The sequence below is a fragment of the Hypanus sabinus genome, chromosome 2 (genome assembly GCF_030144855.1).
Source record: "Hypanus sabinus isolate sHypSab1 chromosome 2, sHypSab1.hap1, whole genome shotgun sequence".
Lineage (NCBI taxonomy): Eukaryota > Metazoa > Chordata > Chondrichthyes > Myliobatiformes > Dasyatidae > Hypanus > Hypanus sabinus.
This window is the reverse complement of record NC_082707.1, coordinates 33,864,291-33,881,853: the sequence shown is the minus strand read 5'-3', so window position 1 is coordinate 33,881,853 and position 17,563 is coordinate 33,864,291. Positions and strand designations below refer to the sequence as shown.

The window sequence follows — 17,563 nt, the reverse complement described above, 5'->3', positions numbered from 1 at the left end:
ATAAAGCCCGACAAGTAAAGCTCTCCCCACATTTGAGCACATTTACATGGAGTGCTGTCGCAGGAATACAGCATCCATCTTCAAGGACCCCAGCCATCCAGGCCATGCTCTCTTGTCATTGCTGCCATCAGGAAGAATGTACAGCAGCCCCAGGATGTTCACCACCAGGTTCAGGAACAATTATTACCCCTCAACCATCAGACTCTTGAACCAGAGAGGATAACTTAACTCACCCCATCAATGAACTGTTCCCAATACCTATGAACTCACTTTCATAGACTCTTCATCTCATGTTCTCGACATTTATTGCTTATTTATTATTACTATTACTTATTATTTCTCTTTCTTTTTGTATTTGCACAGTTTGTTGGCTTTTGCACATAGGTTGCTTGTCAATCTGTTAAGTGCAGTCTATCACTGATTCTATTGTGTTTCTTGTATTCACTATGAATGCCCACGAGAAAGTGAATCTCAAGAGTTGTGGATGATGACATATGTATTTGAACTTTGAACATTGCATTTGCCTTTCTTACTACCAACTCAACCTGCAAGTTCACTTTTAGGGAACCCTGCACGTGGACTCCCAAGTTCCTTAGCACCTCTTATTTCTGAGTTTTCTCCCCGTTTCAAAAATAGTCCATACCTTTACTCCTACGTGCATGACCATACATTTGGTGTCTTCCAAAACACCTACCATTATCTCACCTGTTCTGCTTGTCAGTTTTGGCTCAGTTGTAGCATTCTTCATCAGGATGAAACCTCCCTCAAGACTCGTGCACAGATTCTGTCCTGACATCTCACTGGGAGGGTGCCATACTGTCAGTTAAGTAATTAATTGGCCTATTTGTTTTCCTGCCCTCTCAGCTGGCCATTACAAAGAGTGGGCAGTGAGCTTGCTTGTTCTCCTAATCAATATTTACTGCTTAACCAGTGTCATTAGAGCAAATTGTCTGATCATTACCATTTATGAAGCCTTGTTGTATCCAAACTGGATCCTGCCATTGCCCAGATTAAACCATTATTTATGATCTTAAGAGCACTTCACTGGCTGTGAGACACATTTCTGAAGTGATAATGAGCTATTTTTTTAAAAAGCTGGGACTGATATAGGTTAATTGGTTGTATAGATTTAAGGAAACATTTTGAAGATTGGCTGCTGGCACCTTGCTGGAAAGTGATGCATCTCATGAATAGTTCACTTGTGACCCTCCCAATGCCTTTAGTCTGGGAGTAGAGAGAATATGACCATTCAAGTGTGACAGTGGAAAAGTGTGTATGGAACCGGAGAACATAGCAGAGGTGCTTATTAAATACTTTGGTTCAGTATTCACTATGGAAAAGGATCTTGGTGATTGTAGGGATGACTTACAGTGGACTGAAAAGCTTGAGCATGTAGATATTAAGGAAGAGGATGTGCTGGAGCTTTTGGAAAGCATCAAGTTGGATAAGTCACCGGGACTGGATGAAATATACCCCAGGCTACTGTGGGAGGTGAGGGAGGAGATTGCTGAGCCTCTGGCAATGATCTTTGCATCATCAATGAGGACGGGAGAGGTTCCAGAGGATTGGAGGGTTGCGGATGTTCTTCCCTTGTTCAAAAAAGGGAGTAGAGATAGCCCAGAAAATTATAGATCAGTGATTCTTACTTCAGTGGTTGGTAAGCTGATGGAAAAGATCCTGAGAGGCAGGATTTATGAACATTTGGAGGGGTATAATATGATTAGGAACAGTCAGCATGGCTTTGTCAAGGGCAGGCCTGCCACATGAGCCTGACTGAATTTTTTGAGGATGTGACTATAAACACATTGATGAAGTTAGAACAGCAGAAGTAGTGTATATGGATTTCAGCAAGGCATTTGATAAGGGACCCCATGCAAAGCTTATTGAGAAAGTAAGGAAGCATGGGATCCAAGGGGATCCAGAATTGGCTTGCCCACAGAAAGCAAAAAGTGGTTGTAGAGGGGTCATATTCTGCATGGAGGTCGATGACCAGTAGTATGCCTCAGGAATCTGTTCTGGGACCCTTACTCTTTGTGATTTTTATAAATGACCTGGATGAAGAAGTGGAGGGATGGTTCAGTAAATATGCTGATGACACAAAGGTTGAAGGTGTTGTGGATAGTGTGGAGGACTGTCAGAGGTTACAGCGGGACATTGATAGGATGCAAAACAGGGCTGAGAAATGACAGATGGAGTTCAACCCAGATAAGTGTAAAGTGCTTCATTTTGGTAGGTCAAATATGATGGCAGAATATAATACTAATGGTAAGGCTCTTGGCAGTGTGGAAGTTCAGAGGGACCTTGGGGTCTAAGTCCATAGGACACTGAAAGCTGCTGTTTTAGATGACATACAGTGCATCAGCCTGCATCAACCTTGGGATTGAGTTTAAGAGCCAAGAGGTAATGTTACAGCTATACAGGAACCTGATCAGACCCCATTTGGAGTACTGTGCTCAGTTCTGGTCACCTCACTACAGGAAGGATATGGAAACCATAGAAAGGGTGCAGAGGAGATTTACAAGGATGTTGCCTGGATTGGGGAGCATGCCTTATGAGAATAGGTTGAGTGACTTTGGCCTTTTCTCCTTGGAGCGACGGAGGATGAGAGGTGATCTTATAGAGGTGTATAAGATGATGAGAGGCATTGATTGTGTGGATAGTCAGAGGTTTTTCCCAGAGCTGAAATGGCTAGCATGAGATGGCACAGTTTTAAGGTGCTTGGAAGTAGGTACAGAGGTAATGTCGGGGGTAAAGTTTTTTTTTACACAGAGGATGGTGAGTGCATGGAATGGGCTGCCTGCAATAGTGCTGGAGGCGGATAAAATAGGGTCTTTTAAGAGACTCCTGGTTAGGTACATGGAAATTAGAAAAATAGGGAGCTATGGGTAGCTAGGTAATTTCTAAAGTAAGTACATGTTCAGCACAGCATTGTGGGCCAAAGGGTCTGTATTGTGTTGGAGATTTTCTATGTTTCTATGTTTAGAGTCTTCCGCAATGTTTGATTGGGTTGATCACTGATCACTCTGAACTAATATGGTGAATATGCTGACATTATTGCACACATGCTTATGTTAATGGCTAAATTTCATAATGTACATTTTCAGTGACAAGGTTGTTTTCCCATACAGTTTGTCCAGAAGGTTACTATGGGAAGGACTGTATGAATCTATGTCAATGTGGTGATGAACGTCGATGTGACCCTGTGACAGGAAAATGCGTGTGTCCGTCTGGTGTACTGGACCCCACTTGTCACCAAGGTACCATGAGGCTTAAAATAAGTCATAAGTTATTAGTGTGCAATATCGTTTGAATTTTTGCATCTTCTTAATTGGGAAAATGTTTGAAAGCTTAATCTAATATGGTATATGAGTAATTTATTTATTTTGACATTACTTGATACTTCCTCTTAAAGAATAATTTTTCAATGCACTCTAATTTTTCAAGGTCTGTCTTATATTGTAGACAGTTGTTTGGTTTCTGTGTGCTTGATTGTTATCCTTGAATTTTTCTGTTTACCAACATGGGTTTGTTTGAACAATGAGGTTGCCTTGTATTTGAGCCCCTTAAATGCCTTTAAAATCCAGGAAAACATGAGGGAGATTCTATACTGAAAAAATATAAGGACGGTTTTTACATTGAACATGAAACTTGACATTCAGATACTTTAATTGTTCATGACTGAATTCTTCAGAATTAAAGTAAACAAAATGCTGGAAGTCCTCAGCAGGTTAGGTACAGAGACTAAGAAGTTATTCTCTGCACGTGTGGTATGCGTTCCCCCACAGTTTCTGTTTGACTAGCTAAGTATTTTCAGCATCTTCCTGTTAATATTTCAAATTTCTGCCCCCTGTGGTGGATTGTTTTGTAATACTATCTTTGCTATTGATCTTGTGCAGTTTGTCCAAAGGGGCGATTCGGACAAAGCTGTTTGCATACCTGTGCCTGTCAGAACAGCGGAGTCTGTAACCCAGAAGATGGAACATGTTCCTGTGGACTAGGATGGACTGGTACCCATTGTGAGAAAGGTATACTCAATGATTACAGGAGTTACATAGAATTCCAGATTCATGAATATCATGGGGGAAGGAGGCTGATGGAAGTGGCTGGGAGTTGACAGTGGAACATGTAAGCGGCTGAAGAAGCAGGAATCTGAAAGGAGAAGACAGTGGACCATGGGAGAAGTGAAAGGAGGGTCCCTAGAGGGAGATGATGGCCAGAGGAGAAAGGGTGAGAAGGAAGCCAAAATGAGGAAGGGAAAATGAGAGTGGGGGGAGCTAATTATCAGAAATTAAAGAAATCAATATTCATGCCATCTAGTTGCTTCTCCAACCTGAGTGTGTCCCCATCATGGCAGCAGACAAGGCCATGGTTTGATATATTGGAATAGGAAAAGGCAGTGGAATTGAAATGGGTGGCCACTGGGAAACCCCACCTCTTGTGGTGGTGCTCAACGAAGCGGTCTCCCAAACTCTGTTAAATCTCACCGATGTAGAGCCCACACTGAGTGCACCAGATACCATAGATGACCCCAAAAGATCCGCTTCACCTGTAAGAACTGTTTGAAGCTGTGAATGTTGGTGATCTCTAATTAAACTGGAACCATTTGAGGGAGAGGGTGTAGGAGCAGGCGTACGTAGCATTTGCCCTGCTTGCAGGGGTAAGTACCAGGAGGGGAATTAGTAGGAAGGAACATGTGGACAAAGGAGTCACTTGGAAACTGATGATCAATGTTCTATTAAAGAATGTTGTGTAGGTTTCAGAGAATAGTACAGTGCGGAGGGAAGTAAGTGTAACAATTACTGTTTAGGGGTGATGTGTCTGCACTGAAACATGCAAGGTTCATCTGCAGGGTCTGCATTATGTGAGGTATGGAGCAATGCTGAAAGGATTTGCACTTTAAAGCACTTTGCCAGGGATATTATGCCAGGCTGGAAAAGATGGGACCTTTTGGGAATGATTAGCAGTCCTGGGAACATTGAGAGATATTGGGAATGAGCAGTTCTGAGCAAGTCTGGTGTTCCAAGGATGGTGGGTGATAAAGGAAGTAACCCTGAAAGCATAGCTGGGGCTTTATATGATAGAAGGCAGGGGTTCAACAAAGATATTGAAAGACTGTTTAGTAAAGAGTCATTTTTTTGTGTGTGACAGAATGTCGTGCTGGAAAATATGGAGCTAACTGCCAGCTGGAATGTTTGTGTTTGAATAACGGAACCTGCGATAGGTTCACAGGCAGCTGTCGGTGTCTGGGAGGTTTCTATGGTCCTCTGTGTGAACACAGTGAGTAGACTCACCTTTTACATCATTTATACCAGCAGCCAATGTACATTATGTAAAAAGAATGTTTTACAAAAGTTTCATTTGAGAAAGTGTTCTGATGTACGATAACATCTGTGTGAACCTGCAAGGTGATGTAGAAATGGTTAGCTTATGATCTGTGCCATAAAAATCATAAGAAGTTATTCTTTTAGTTTTCATATTAGTATCATAATATGAAACAAAATTGGCAGATAGATGCAGTTAAAACTATTTTCTTTAATATAGGTTAAGCACTTGTTCATCTTTATAACATTAATCATCAAAGTAAACTTTGACCCAAACAGCTTGCTGTGATCATGACTTCAATTAAATTGTTAAAAGGAATTTGGCAAGCAATTGCACAGTGATTTGTCCTAAGTTAGGACAAACTAGAATTTTTTTCGTTATGTGCCGTGTTGATGATGTGGGCTGTTATTTTTTTTTCTATGACCATGACTATTCTTGGCAAAATTTTCGACAGAAGTGGTTTCCCATTGCCTTCTTTTGGGCAGTGTCTTTACAAGGCAGGTTACCCCAGGCATTATCAATACTCTTCAGAGATTGTCTGCCTGGCCTCAGTGGTTGTATAACTAGGACTTGTGATATGCATCATACAGCCATCCGCTATCTGCTCCCATGGTCTCACATGACCCTGATCAAGGGGCTAAGCAGATGCTACACCTTGCTCAAAGGGAACCTGTGGGTTAGCAGAGGGAAGGAGCCCCTTACATTTCCTTTGGTAGAGGCGTATCTCCACCCAGTCACCCACTAAATCAGAGTGCCCATGATAAAATGCTGAGTTTATGAAGCAATTCATATTATTACTTCATGCATCGTAGTAAACTGAGGATGTAAAAAGGTTCAGTAAAGGTTGAGAATAATTTGGAACTCGGCATTCCTTTGGTTTATTTTTTCCTAGGTTGTCCTCTGGGCTTTTATGGCTTGTCCTGTGATCACACCTGTGACTGTAAAAATGGTGCTGCCTGTGAACCTATCACAGGCCATTGCATCTGCCCCCCTGGTTACCAAGGTGACTTCTGTGAAAAAGGTAATGACTCTTATGACTCTTCTCTCTTACCACTGCTGATCAGGCATTGAGATGAACCTCTAATGTCATGGGGAACAGGGTTTAAGTAGGGCAATATGTCCAATAATAACGTGAGGGAAGGTGAGAGAAAGCAAATTAACCAGGGGATTTGGTTTATTTGTTTCTGCCATATGATCCTGAGGATATCTGGAGAATGAGATACAGGCTTCACTCTACTGTACAATTCTAACAATTGATTTTTATGGTTGGTTCTTATGAGATCATAACAGCATAAGACATAGGAGCAGAATTAGACCATCTGGCCCGTCGAGTCTGCTTCGCCATTCGGTTATGGGTGGTCCTTTATTTTATCGCCTCCTCAACCCCAGTTCCTGGCCTTCTCCCCGTAAGCTTTGATGTCATGTCTAATCAAGAACTGTCAATTTCTGCCTTAAATACACACAATGACCTGGCATCCACAGCTGCATGTGACAATGAATTCCAAAAAGTCACCACCTTTTGGCTGAAGAGATTTCTCTGATTTCTCTGCATCTCTGTTTTGAAAGGGCACCCCTCTATCCTGAGGCTGTGCCCTCTTGTCCTAGACTCTCCCACTATGGGAAACATCCTTTCCACATCTGCACTGTCCAGGCCTTTCAACATTTGAAAGGTTTCAATGAGATCCCCCCCCCCCCCACCATCCTTCTGAATTCCAGTGAGTACAGACCCAGAGCCATCAAACGTTCCTCGTATGATAAACCTTTCATTCCTGGAATCATCCTTGTGAACCTCCTCTGGACCTTTTCCAATGCTGGCACATCTTTTTTAAAATGAGGGGCTCAAAACTGTTCACAATACTCAAGGTGAGGCCTCACCAGTGCCTTATAAAGCCTTAGTATCACATCCTTGTTCTTGTATTCCAGACCTCTTGAAATTAATGCTAATATTGCATTTGCCTTCCTCACCACCGACTCAACCTGCAAGTTAACCTTCAGGGTGTTCTGCACAAGGATTCCAAAGTCCCTTTACATCTCAGCTTCCTGGATTTTCTCCCCCTTTGGAAAATAGTCCACACATATATTTCTACTACCAAAGTGCATGACCATGCATTTTCGAACATTGTATTATCTGGCAGTACCTGAGCTGGGATGAATAAATATTCTTAATTTATGCATCCGTTTTCTCAGTCCTTTGATTTCAATGCAAGCTCTGTTAGAGCTGTCCCACGGTCTGGCTATGAAGAACAAACCTTACCTTTTAACTGGGAGTGGTATATTGGTTTGCTGAATGGATTTTGGTGAATTGTAGATTAACAATCTATTTTTAATGATTTTTAGTATCTTTTAAATCATTTATCATTTGCTTACTTCCTTTCTCATTTCCTTGCTTTGCATTTGTCGCAGAGTGATAGAGAAACATGGCACAGAAACAGGCCCTTCGGCCCATCTAGTCCATGCTGAATGATTCAGATGGTTTAATTTAATATCAGAGATCGTATACAACCTGAAATTCTTACTTTTTGCAGATTCCACAAAATAAGAAGCCCCACAGAATGAACCATCAGAACCCCAAAGCCCTCTTCCTCCCTCCCATGTACAAACATCAACAGAAGCATCAACCCACCCTCCACTTGCGCCAGCAGAAGTACTGACCCTTCCCTTCCCCACCCCACCATGCAAACAACAGCAAAATCTCCCCAAAGAGACCTTGATCTAGAATCCGTTAGAAATACAGACTGTAACTCAGCACTTTGGTATCTCAAACAGGCTCTCTCTCTCCACTGAGGGAAAGCGAGGTCGCTCTCCTGCGACAACGAGAGCGGACCAGCAACTCGCTGTTCCAATATTACAATCATCCACGTCGCTTCCCCAAGCCCTCCAATTCGGGGACTGGCGGGCTCTCACCCTTCATCAGGAGAGAGAGGGGGATCGCTCGAGTACAGAGGCCTCTTCAAAGCAGCACAGCCCGGCTGATGTTTCAGTCTCCCACGACACTTAAGTCAGTGAAATAAATGAGGGATCAGGTCATCTATGGGACCACTCCCCAAAACTACATGACTTTCTGGCCGCTCCTGGAAATAGCAAAGCGCCAGGCTGCACATTGCAGAGGACCACGATTTGAACAGTCGATCGTGGGCTCCGACAGAGCCCCAACCACTAGAAAAGAAAAGTTAACATCAGTTATGAAGAATAAGCTGTTTCATGGACGTACTGGAAGAAGGATCTAATGCTATTCCGGCATACTGTATATGATGAATAAGCTCTTCTCAGGCTTCCAGCCAGATACAGGTGTCAACTTTAACCAATGTTTCAATGACAAACTCTGCCATCATCATCAGGAATGAAACCAGAGGAGATCATCGAAATGTCAGTTAAAATCAATATCTGTACCCAACTGGAAGAAGTTATTCAAATGGAAGAAGTCACAGGTGTCTGCATAAGCCTTTGGCTCCATTTTTCCTCACTCCTCCATTTCACCATTTTACAGATTCCCAAACTCAATCACACCCATCCTCTCTCCTTCTCTCGATATGAACACATACAGACAAAACTATCTCGCAAAATACAGAAAGATAGTAGCAAAGTCAAAGCCAGGCTAGTTTTTGATAGTATTTTATGCTGAGGGCTGTGCTTTTTTAAAGGGAGAATGCTTCCTTCATGATCCACACTCTTGTGCTTTTAAAGTCTCAAACAGAATGCCATTAAAAGTCTGATGGGAGCGGGGCAAAGGGCAGAGGTGGTTTCATCAACATGCTATGTGCTACTGTGTAACTGTTACTCTGTTTGTAGTCTGTGACACTGGATACTTTGGGGACAGATGTCTGAAGACTTGTGACTGTGAAGGCATCACAGCATGTCATCCTATAACAGGAAAGTGCTTCTGCCCACCAGGGAGAACTGGAGATCGATGCGATACAGGTGATGTTGATTCTGTATATTCATTTTTTTCCTACATTTTATCTAAATAATAAACTAGATTATACCACTCATTTCTCTGTAGTTCACCAGTGTACAGGGCGATTTAATTTTAGTATGGGGGAAGTACTACAGCATGTTCTTGAAAAGATTTTCAATGGCCCAATGGATAGGAATGAACCCTTTTTTAAAATGCTCATTAGCTTTCACGGCAGATACTTGCTCCGTTATTTCCTGTGACAGGGAATCTGAACCGCTTTCTGCAGAGACTAAGTGTTGAAATGCCCAAATGTTATACTGCCATTCTGGAATGGTCGAGTGGTAGAAGGCAGCAAATTTCACTTAGCAGACAAACAGAGGAAAATCAGGATGTATCTATAAGTAAGAAGATTGAATTTTGTTAGGAAAATTCCAGCTATTCTCATTATTTAATGGGCTATGGCTTAAATCCAAGCTATGTCCACTTGAACTCAACTATATTGGCAATAATCTAATGAATTGCCATACTGCAAGATCATCATTGAATCTCAGACTCAGTTCAACACTGGGAAGATAAAAGTGTAATTGAATCTCCATGTAGTGTTTTGGCTTCAGTTGCATTGCTGTGTGAGTTAGTTTTCTCTTGTTTTTGGCTAGCCGCTAATCTGTCAGGAAAAAAAAATTCCACCCCCTCGAAGTTGGGCTGCCTAAAAGATGAAGGAAGGTAGAAACCATTCTTACATATTAAAGGTACTGGGAAGCAATCTTAAAGTTGTAATATATAGTGTTAATGGATTACAGATGTGAGAGTAACCCAGCTTCCCCCAGCTACAGTATTAGGACTTTTGAATCATAAAGCATGTTTGGAAACGTTCATTTTGCATTCAAAGAACACCAACATTTTTCCACAAAATTATTCTTTGTTATCTGTAACACTGACATGTCAAACAACTTTCTTCTGATTACCATCAGCAGTCTAGTTGTTGAAATGTGAAAGAAATTGGACCGCCTGTATCAATAAGTATTTACAAACACTTTTTACAATATATATAACATAGAAAACCTGCAGTACAATACAGGCCCTTCGGCCCACAAAGCTGTACCGAACATGTCCCTACCTTAGAAATTACCTAGAGTTACCCATAGACCTCTATTTTTCTAAGCTCTATGTACCTATCCAGGAGTCTTTTAAAAGACCCTATCATTTCCACCTCCACCTCAGCCACTGGCAGCCCGTTCCATGCACTCCCCACTTTCTGCGTAAAAAAAAAACAAAAAAACTTACCCCTGACATCTCCTCTGTACCTACTTCCAAGCACCTTAAAACTGTGCCCTCTCATGCTAGCCATTTCAGCCCTGGGAAAAAGCCTCTGACTATCCACACGATCAATGCCTCTCATCGTCTTGTACATCTCTATCAGGTAACCGCTCATCCTCCTTCGCTCCAAGGAGGAAAGGCTGAGTTCACTCAACTTGTTCTCATAAGGCATGTTCCCCAATCCAGGCAACATCCTTGAAAATCTCCTCTGCACCCTTTCTACAGTTTCCACATCCTTCCTGTAGTGAGGTGACCAGAATTAAGCACAGTACTCCAAGTGTGGTCTGACCAGGGTTCTATATAGCTGCAGCATTACCCCTCGGCTCTTAAACTCAATCCCACATTGATGAAGGCCAATCCACCATATGCCTTCTTAACCACAGAGCCAACCTGCGCAGCAGCTTTGAGTGTCCTATGGACTTGGACACTCTGATCCTCCACACTTCTAAGAGTCTTACTATTAATACTATATTCTGTCATCATATTTGACCTACCAAAATGAACCACCTCACGCTTATCTGGGTTGAGTTCCATCTGCCACTTCTCAACCCAGTTTTGCATCATATCAGTGTCCCGCTGTAACCTTCAACAACCCTCCAGGCTATCCACAACACCCCCAACCTTTATAATATATATTTATTTTGTTTCCTTCCAGAATGTCGAATGAATAGATATGGACCTAACTGCTCCTTGGTGTGCCACTGTGCGCACAAAGCTCACTGTAACCCTCGAAATGGGAATTGTGCATGTCCTTTCCAATGGATGGGTCCAACGTGTGAAGAAGGTACAGTCAAAGTCAGGAGTAACGTGACAGTAGCTTGATCAATCTCAAAGGAAACAGATAAAATCCCTTTCATCTAATCATAACTCATAATTCTGCTCCTACGTCTTATATCTTACAATGGTACACTAATACAGTGGATTCCGGCTAATTGGGCCATCAGTTAATCGGGCAGCCACTTATTTGGGACAAACCTTAAAGAACAAAAACTAATTGAGAAACTAGCTTGAATTCCCTTTGTTTATTTGGGACACTATGCTGCTTAATTGGGTCAGGGGACTGTTGCTGGATAGTCTCTAACTAGCATCACACACATGTATTTGCATCGCTGTTAGACACTGCACTGTGCTTAGAGTGTACAGTTTTTAAAATGGCGTCAGCTGCATGTGCTTGTACTCAAAAGTAGTGATTTTGGTCACTGATAGTTGGTGAGAAAAAAGCAGTACGACAATTCAGAACCGTTTTTCTCACTGCGGTTTCATGCACTCAGGCTCGGAGATGTCAGAAACATCCAAAAGCTTTGGAACTACAAAGAATTTGACAGTATCAACAATCATCTTGAATGTTACAATGAAAATGAAAATTTGGAGGATGCAATCTTTGAAAGCATTGTATAAAGGCAGTCCATTATCTGCACTAGGTGTCTGTGCTGATCTTGCTCATTTATAGTCAATCATAAGAACATGCCAGCATACACCGGATGAATTCCTCGAACAATAACTATTAGGAACTATTACATGGTTTTATAGTACTGTAGTAGTATAGGTAATGCTCTTGTATGTTAAATACATAATTTGTTACTCAGTTAAATGGTGGTTTGACTTTCTTATACCTTTTTAAATATTTCCATGAAACTTCAGCTAATTGGGGCAGCTGTTTAGTTGGGCCAAAATGTATTTGTCCCGATGTGTCCCAATTAACCAGGATCCACTGTACATTAGCATTCTTTGAGATAATAATGAACAGGTTTATAGAGAGGAACCGAAGTATGGTTTGAGTTCAACCTGGAAAAATGGAATGTGATTCAAATCGAAGGTCAAATTTGAAGGCAGAATACTGGGTTAATGGCCGGATCTTAGCAGTGTGGAGGAACAGAGCAATCTCGGGCTTCAACCTCTCTGTGCAAGTTGATAGGGTTAAGAAGGTGCCTGGTAATATTCCCTTTGTTAGTTGGGAAATTGAGTTCAGGAGCCACGAGGTAATGTTGCAGCTCTATAAAACTCTGGTTAGACCATACCTGGAATATTGTGTTCAGTTATGGTTGTCTCATTGTGGGAAGGATGTCGAAGCTTTGGAGAGGGTGCAAAGGAGATTTACCACAAAGCTGCCTGGATTGGAGAGCATATCTTATGTGGATAGGTTGAGCGAACTAGGACTATTTTCCTTGGAGCAAGGGATTGTTCGGTAACTTAATAGAGGTGTATTAGATGACTTTTTTCCCAGAGTGGGAATGGCTAATATGTGGGCATAATTTTCAGGTGATCAAAGGAAAGTATAGGTAGTTTTTTTTTTACACAGAGAACAATGAATGAATGGAACACCCTGCCAGGGGTGGTAGTAGAGCTAGATGTGTTAGGGACATTTAAAGGACTCTTAGGCATATGGATGAGAGAAAAGTGGAGATTACTTGGGAGGGAAGGGCTAGAATGATTTTAGCGTAGAGTTAGCACAGCATCGTGGCCCAAAGGGCCTGTACTGTGCTCTACTGTTCTATGCAATACTGGCCAGATGTTAGGAAACTAAGACAAATAAATGTGGTTTCACGAGTGAATCGGCAGATGCTGGAAATAAATAAAAACACAAAATGCTGGCAGAACTCAGCAGGTCAGACAGCATCTATGGGAGGAGGTAGTGACGACGTTTCGGGCTGAAACCTTTCATCAGGAGAGTTCATCAGGCCTGAAACGTTGTCACTACCTCCTCCCATAGATGCTGTCTGACCTGCTGAGTTCTGCCAGCATTTTGTGTTTTTGTTTTTACAAATAAATGTGGTTTCTTATGTTGTCATTGAATTTCCAGAAGGTGTTTGATAAGGTGCTGCATAAAAGACATATCCATAAGATAACAATACATGGAGTTGGTAGTAATATATTAATATGGAAAGAGGATTGGTTAACCAATAGAAGCCAAAGATTTGGAGTAAATAGGTGTTTCTCCAGTTAGCAATAAGTGGTGAACAGAGTGCTGCAGCAGTCGGTGTTGGGTCCACAATTGTTCACAAACCTTAACAATGTGGAAGAGAGGACCAAGTGTAGTACACATAAGTTTGCTGATGAAACAAAACGCATTACCATCAACTCCATGCATCAATATTTTATGGATAGGTCTTTTATGTAGCACGTTATTGAATACAGCCTGAAAATCCAAATACACACCTTCTTCCTGACCCCCTCTATCTATGTTATATCCTCAAAGAACTCTAGTAAGTATGTCAAACCGGATCTGCCCTTCTTGACCCCACGCTATATCTGCTTGATGGAACCATTGCTATCCAGATGTATCACTATTTCTTCCTCAATGCTAGCTTCAAGCATTTCCAAACTACAGATGTTAAGCTAACTGGCCTATAGTTACCTGCTATTTGCCTGCATCCTTTTTTAAACAGTCGCGTGACATTCGCTGTCTTCCAATCCACTGTGACTTGCCCAGAGTCCAGAGAATTTTGATAAATCTTCACAAATTGCTCTGCTGTAATTTGCACCTTTTCTGGGATGCATTCCATCAGGATCAAGAGACTGTTTATCTTTTGGCCTAACTCTTTAGTGATAATAATGTTGTATCAAGGACCTCACCTCCCATTGCATCCATAACATCTCTCTTTGCCATGTTAGTCATGTTCCCTACTGTGAAGACCAGCGCAAAATAGTTGTTCAAATCTCCGGCCATTTCCCCATTGCCCAGTATTACTTCATCCAGGTGACGTGGCTTTTGTTTCACCAGATTCAGTCAGTCCCAGGAAATGAGTTGGTTCCAATCTTGAGAACTGTTCGTCAGCCAGAAGTGAACTTAAACAGTGTGTGTGAGAGTGCCATGGAAACTGCACCGACAGGAGAGTGAGCAGGTGCAAGAGGAATGGGTGTAAAACGGCCTCTTGGCTCATTGAGTGACCGTTTGAGTCTGCTCAGCTCCACTTGGCTCAGCTCAGCCCAGCCCCAGATCATTACAACTTAGTGGCAAGGTGGGGGAGGCATGTGAAAGTGTTCTGCTCCCACGTGGCAGAAGATGCCTGCAGCCTTACAGCAGTTGGTGTGTTCACCTGCATCCATCCCACTGACCTCTCATCACGGTTGCCCATAGGTCAGGTGGTAATGGTAGAGCTGTAATCACAGATCTGAAATCTAAACCAGGAAATCCCTTTGCTGCTTTTTCCAGGTGGTCCTCCTCGGCCAATGAAATCCTATCAGAGGGTACGGTCACACATGCGCCATCTGCAGAGAGGGGTCCGTCGCTCTTAGTTTACTCCAGGATTTTGTCTTCAAACCAGGCTGAATTTAATTATATCAGAAGATTTACTCAAATCATCAGGAAATGTTATAAACTATGGAGTAACAGACCTGAATTTATCTTCACATCCTTTGAAGAGTCTCTCACGGAAGAACCAAAGGGTACTCATGTTATTTCTTGGGCTGTATGATATCTCGCAGTGATTCTGATTGTAATCTGGAGCAACTTGATGCTGCAAGGAATTCTTTGGGAAGATACTGTACATGTGGAGAGCTGGTTAGCCGCTGGTGCTTTCAAATACCTCTGTAATTAGCTACACTAAAAATAACACATAAAAAGACATTCCAGTGATTAATTGTGAGGATTAGATTATCTAGATAATTGGACAAAACAATTCTAAATTAATACAACATATCTAGTTAATTATATGTACCATTTCTCTGTCCAATCCCTGTACCTCAACCACTTTGCAATCGTGGCAAAAATTGGTTTAATCCTGATCTATTAAGTCCTTTTCAGATGTCTTAAGAATTACTCCAAGAATCTTCATGTCTAATCTTGAATCTTGGTGACTTGGCCAAATATCCCAAGTCTGTTAATGTCAGCAGACTGGCAAAAGCTGGTGGGTGTGTTTTGTGGCTGAGAGCTTGGTCATGTTATGGAGGGGGCTGCTCTGTTTCAAAGGATAAAAAGGTATTCTCCCATAAGAATAAGTTCAACTACCACCATGTACATACATTTGTGATCATGTATTTCTATTTGTCAAAAGCATAATCTATTTTATTTTCCCTCCAGTAGGTTCTTTCTCACCTAACTTGATCAGGGCACATTGTTCTACTTCTGCTCCTTGGTGCTGTTTGAATGTTGTGTTTCCACCCTCACCTTCTCAGTACATAGTTTCACTTTGCAGCGAGTTTTACACTGAGTGATGGAGAGAAGGTATCATTCTGCAATTAAGAAGATTACTGTACCTACCAGTGGAATTTTGTAAATTACCTCAATTTCATTGTTTGCAACATTCAAAATTCAAAATAAATTTATTATCAAAGTACATATGCAGTATGTCACCATATACAACCCTGAGCTTTATTTTCTTGTGGGCACTCACAGTAAATACAAGAAACACAGTAGAATTAATGAAATGTCACACAAAACAGGAGGGACAAACAACCAATATGCAAAAGACAACAAGCTGTGCAAATTAAAAAAGAGGAAAAAAGAAATAATAATAATAAACAAATAAGTAATAAGTATCGAGAGCATGAGATGAAGGGTCCTTGAAAATGAGTCCATAATTTGTGGTAACAGTTCAGGAAAAGGGTAAGTGAACCTGGTGGTGTGGATTCTGAGGTTCCTGTACCTCTTTTCTAATGGCAGCACCAACAAGAGAGCATGGCCTGCATGGTGGGGTCCTTCATGATGGACTCTGCCTTCCTATGACAGTGCTCCATGTAGATGAGCTCAATAGTGGGGCAAGATTTACCTATAATGGACTGTCTGCATCTACTACAGTACTTCCTGTAGGCCTTTCTGTTAAAGGGCATTAATGTTTCCATACGAGGCTGTGATGCAACCAGTCAGTATACTCTTCACAGCTCATCTATAGAAGTTTGTCAAAGGTTTAGATGGCATACAGAATCCACGCATACATGTAATAGAGGTGCTAACAGGGTTTCTTTATAATGGAATTTGCATGGTACACCCAGGACATATCCTCTGAGATTATGGTGCTGAAGATTTAAAGTTGCTGACCCTCTCCATCTCTGATTTCCGCCCCCACCCCTCCCCCGAGGACGGGCACGTGGACTTTTGGTTTCCTTGTCCTGAAGTCAATAATACTTGGTCTTGCTGACATTGAGTAAGAGGTTGTTGTTGCTGCGCCATGCAGCCAGATTTTCAATCTCTATTCTACATGCTCCTTGATTTGGCCTGTGACAGTGGTATCAGTCGCAAACTTAAATATGGTATTGGAGTAATGCTTAGATACAGTCATATGTGTAAAATGAGTAGAGCAGGGGCTAAGCACACAGCTTTGAAGTGCACCCTGTGATGATGGAGATTGTGGAGGAGACGTTTTTGTCAATCTGAACTGACTGAAGTCTGCAACTGAGAAAGTCAAGGATCCAATTGCACAAAGAAGTATTGAGACTTAGGTCTTGAAGCTTATTGATTAGTTTTGAGAGAATGATAGTGTTGAATGTCAAACTGTAGTCAATGAAGAGCATCCTGATGTAGGCATCTTCACTATCCGTATGTTCCAATGTTGAATGAAGAGCCAATGAAATGGCATCTGCTGTTGACTTGTTGTGGCGGTAGGCAAATTGGAGCAGATCCTACTTGCTTTTCAGGCAGTTGATAAGTTTCATCACCAACCTCCCAAAGTACTTCATCACAGTGGATGTAAGTGCTACTGGACAATAGTCATTGAGCCAGATTACCAATTTCTTTTCATGCTCCGGTATAATTGAAGCTGGTGGGTACCTCAGACTGCTGAAGCAAGAGGTTAAAGATATTGGTAGACATTCTAGCCAGATATCTTTAGTACTTGGCCAGGAACCCTATCTTGGCTATTGCTTTGTGTGTGTTCACCCACCTGAAGGATGTTCTCAAGACCACCCCAGAAACTGAAATCACAGGGTTATCGAGGGTTGTGGGAGTTTGTGAAGGTGCCTCTATGACAGTCAATGTAAGCATAAAAGGCATTGAACTCATTTGGGAGTGAAACCTCTCTCTAACCTATGTAATTTGTTTTCACTTGGTAAAAGGTGATAGCACTCAAGCCCTGCCACAAATGTTGAGCATCC

At 41.8% G+C, this 17,563-nt stretch overlaps 1 protein-coding gene across 1 annotated transcript in view; it reads left to right on the top strand.

The window, feature by feature from the left end:
• Positions 1-14,796, top strand: part of LOC132404528 (multiple epidermal growth factor-like domains protein 6) — a 413,466-nt gene extending 398,670 nt beyond the window's left edge. The window contains exons 32-38 of the mRNA XM_059988705.1: positions 3,129-3,257; positions 3,897-4,025; positions 5,149-5,277; positions 6,215-6,343; positions 9,112-9,240; positions 11,190-11,318; positions 14,688-14,796. Of these exons, the coding sequence (XP_059844688.1) occupies positions 3,129-3,257; positions 3,897-4,025; positions 5,149-5,277; positions 6,215-6,343; positions 9,112-9,240; positions 11,190-11,318; positions 14,688-14,770 (857 nt within the window). The 3' untranslated portion in view covers positions 14,771-14,796. The remainder of the gene's footprint in view (positions 1-3,128; positions 3,258-3,896; positions 4,026-5,148; positions 5,278-6,214; positions 6,344-9,111; positions 9,241-11,189; positions 11,319-14,687) is intronic.
• Positions 14,797-17,563: the final 2,767 nt, after the last annotated feature.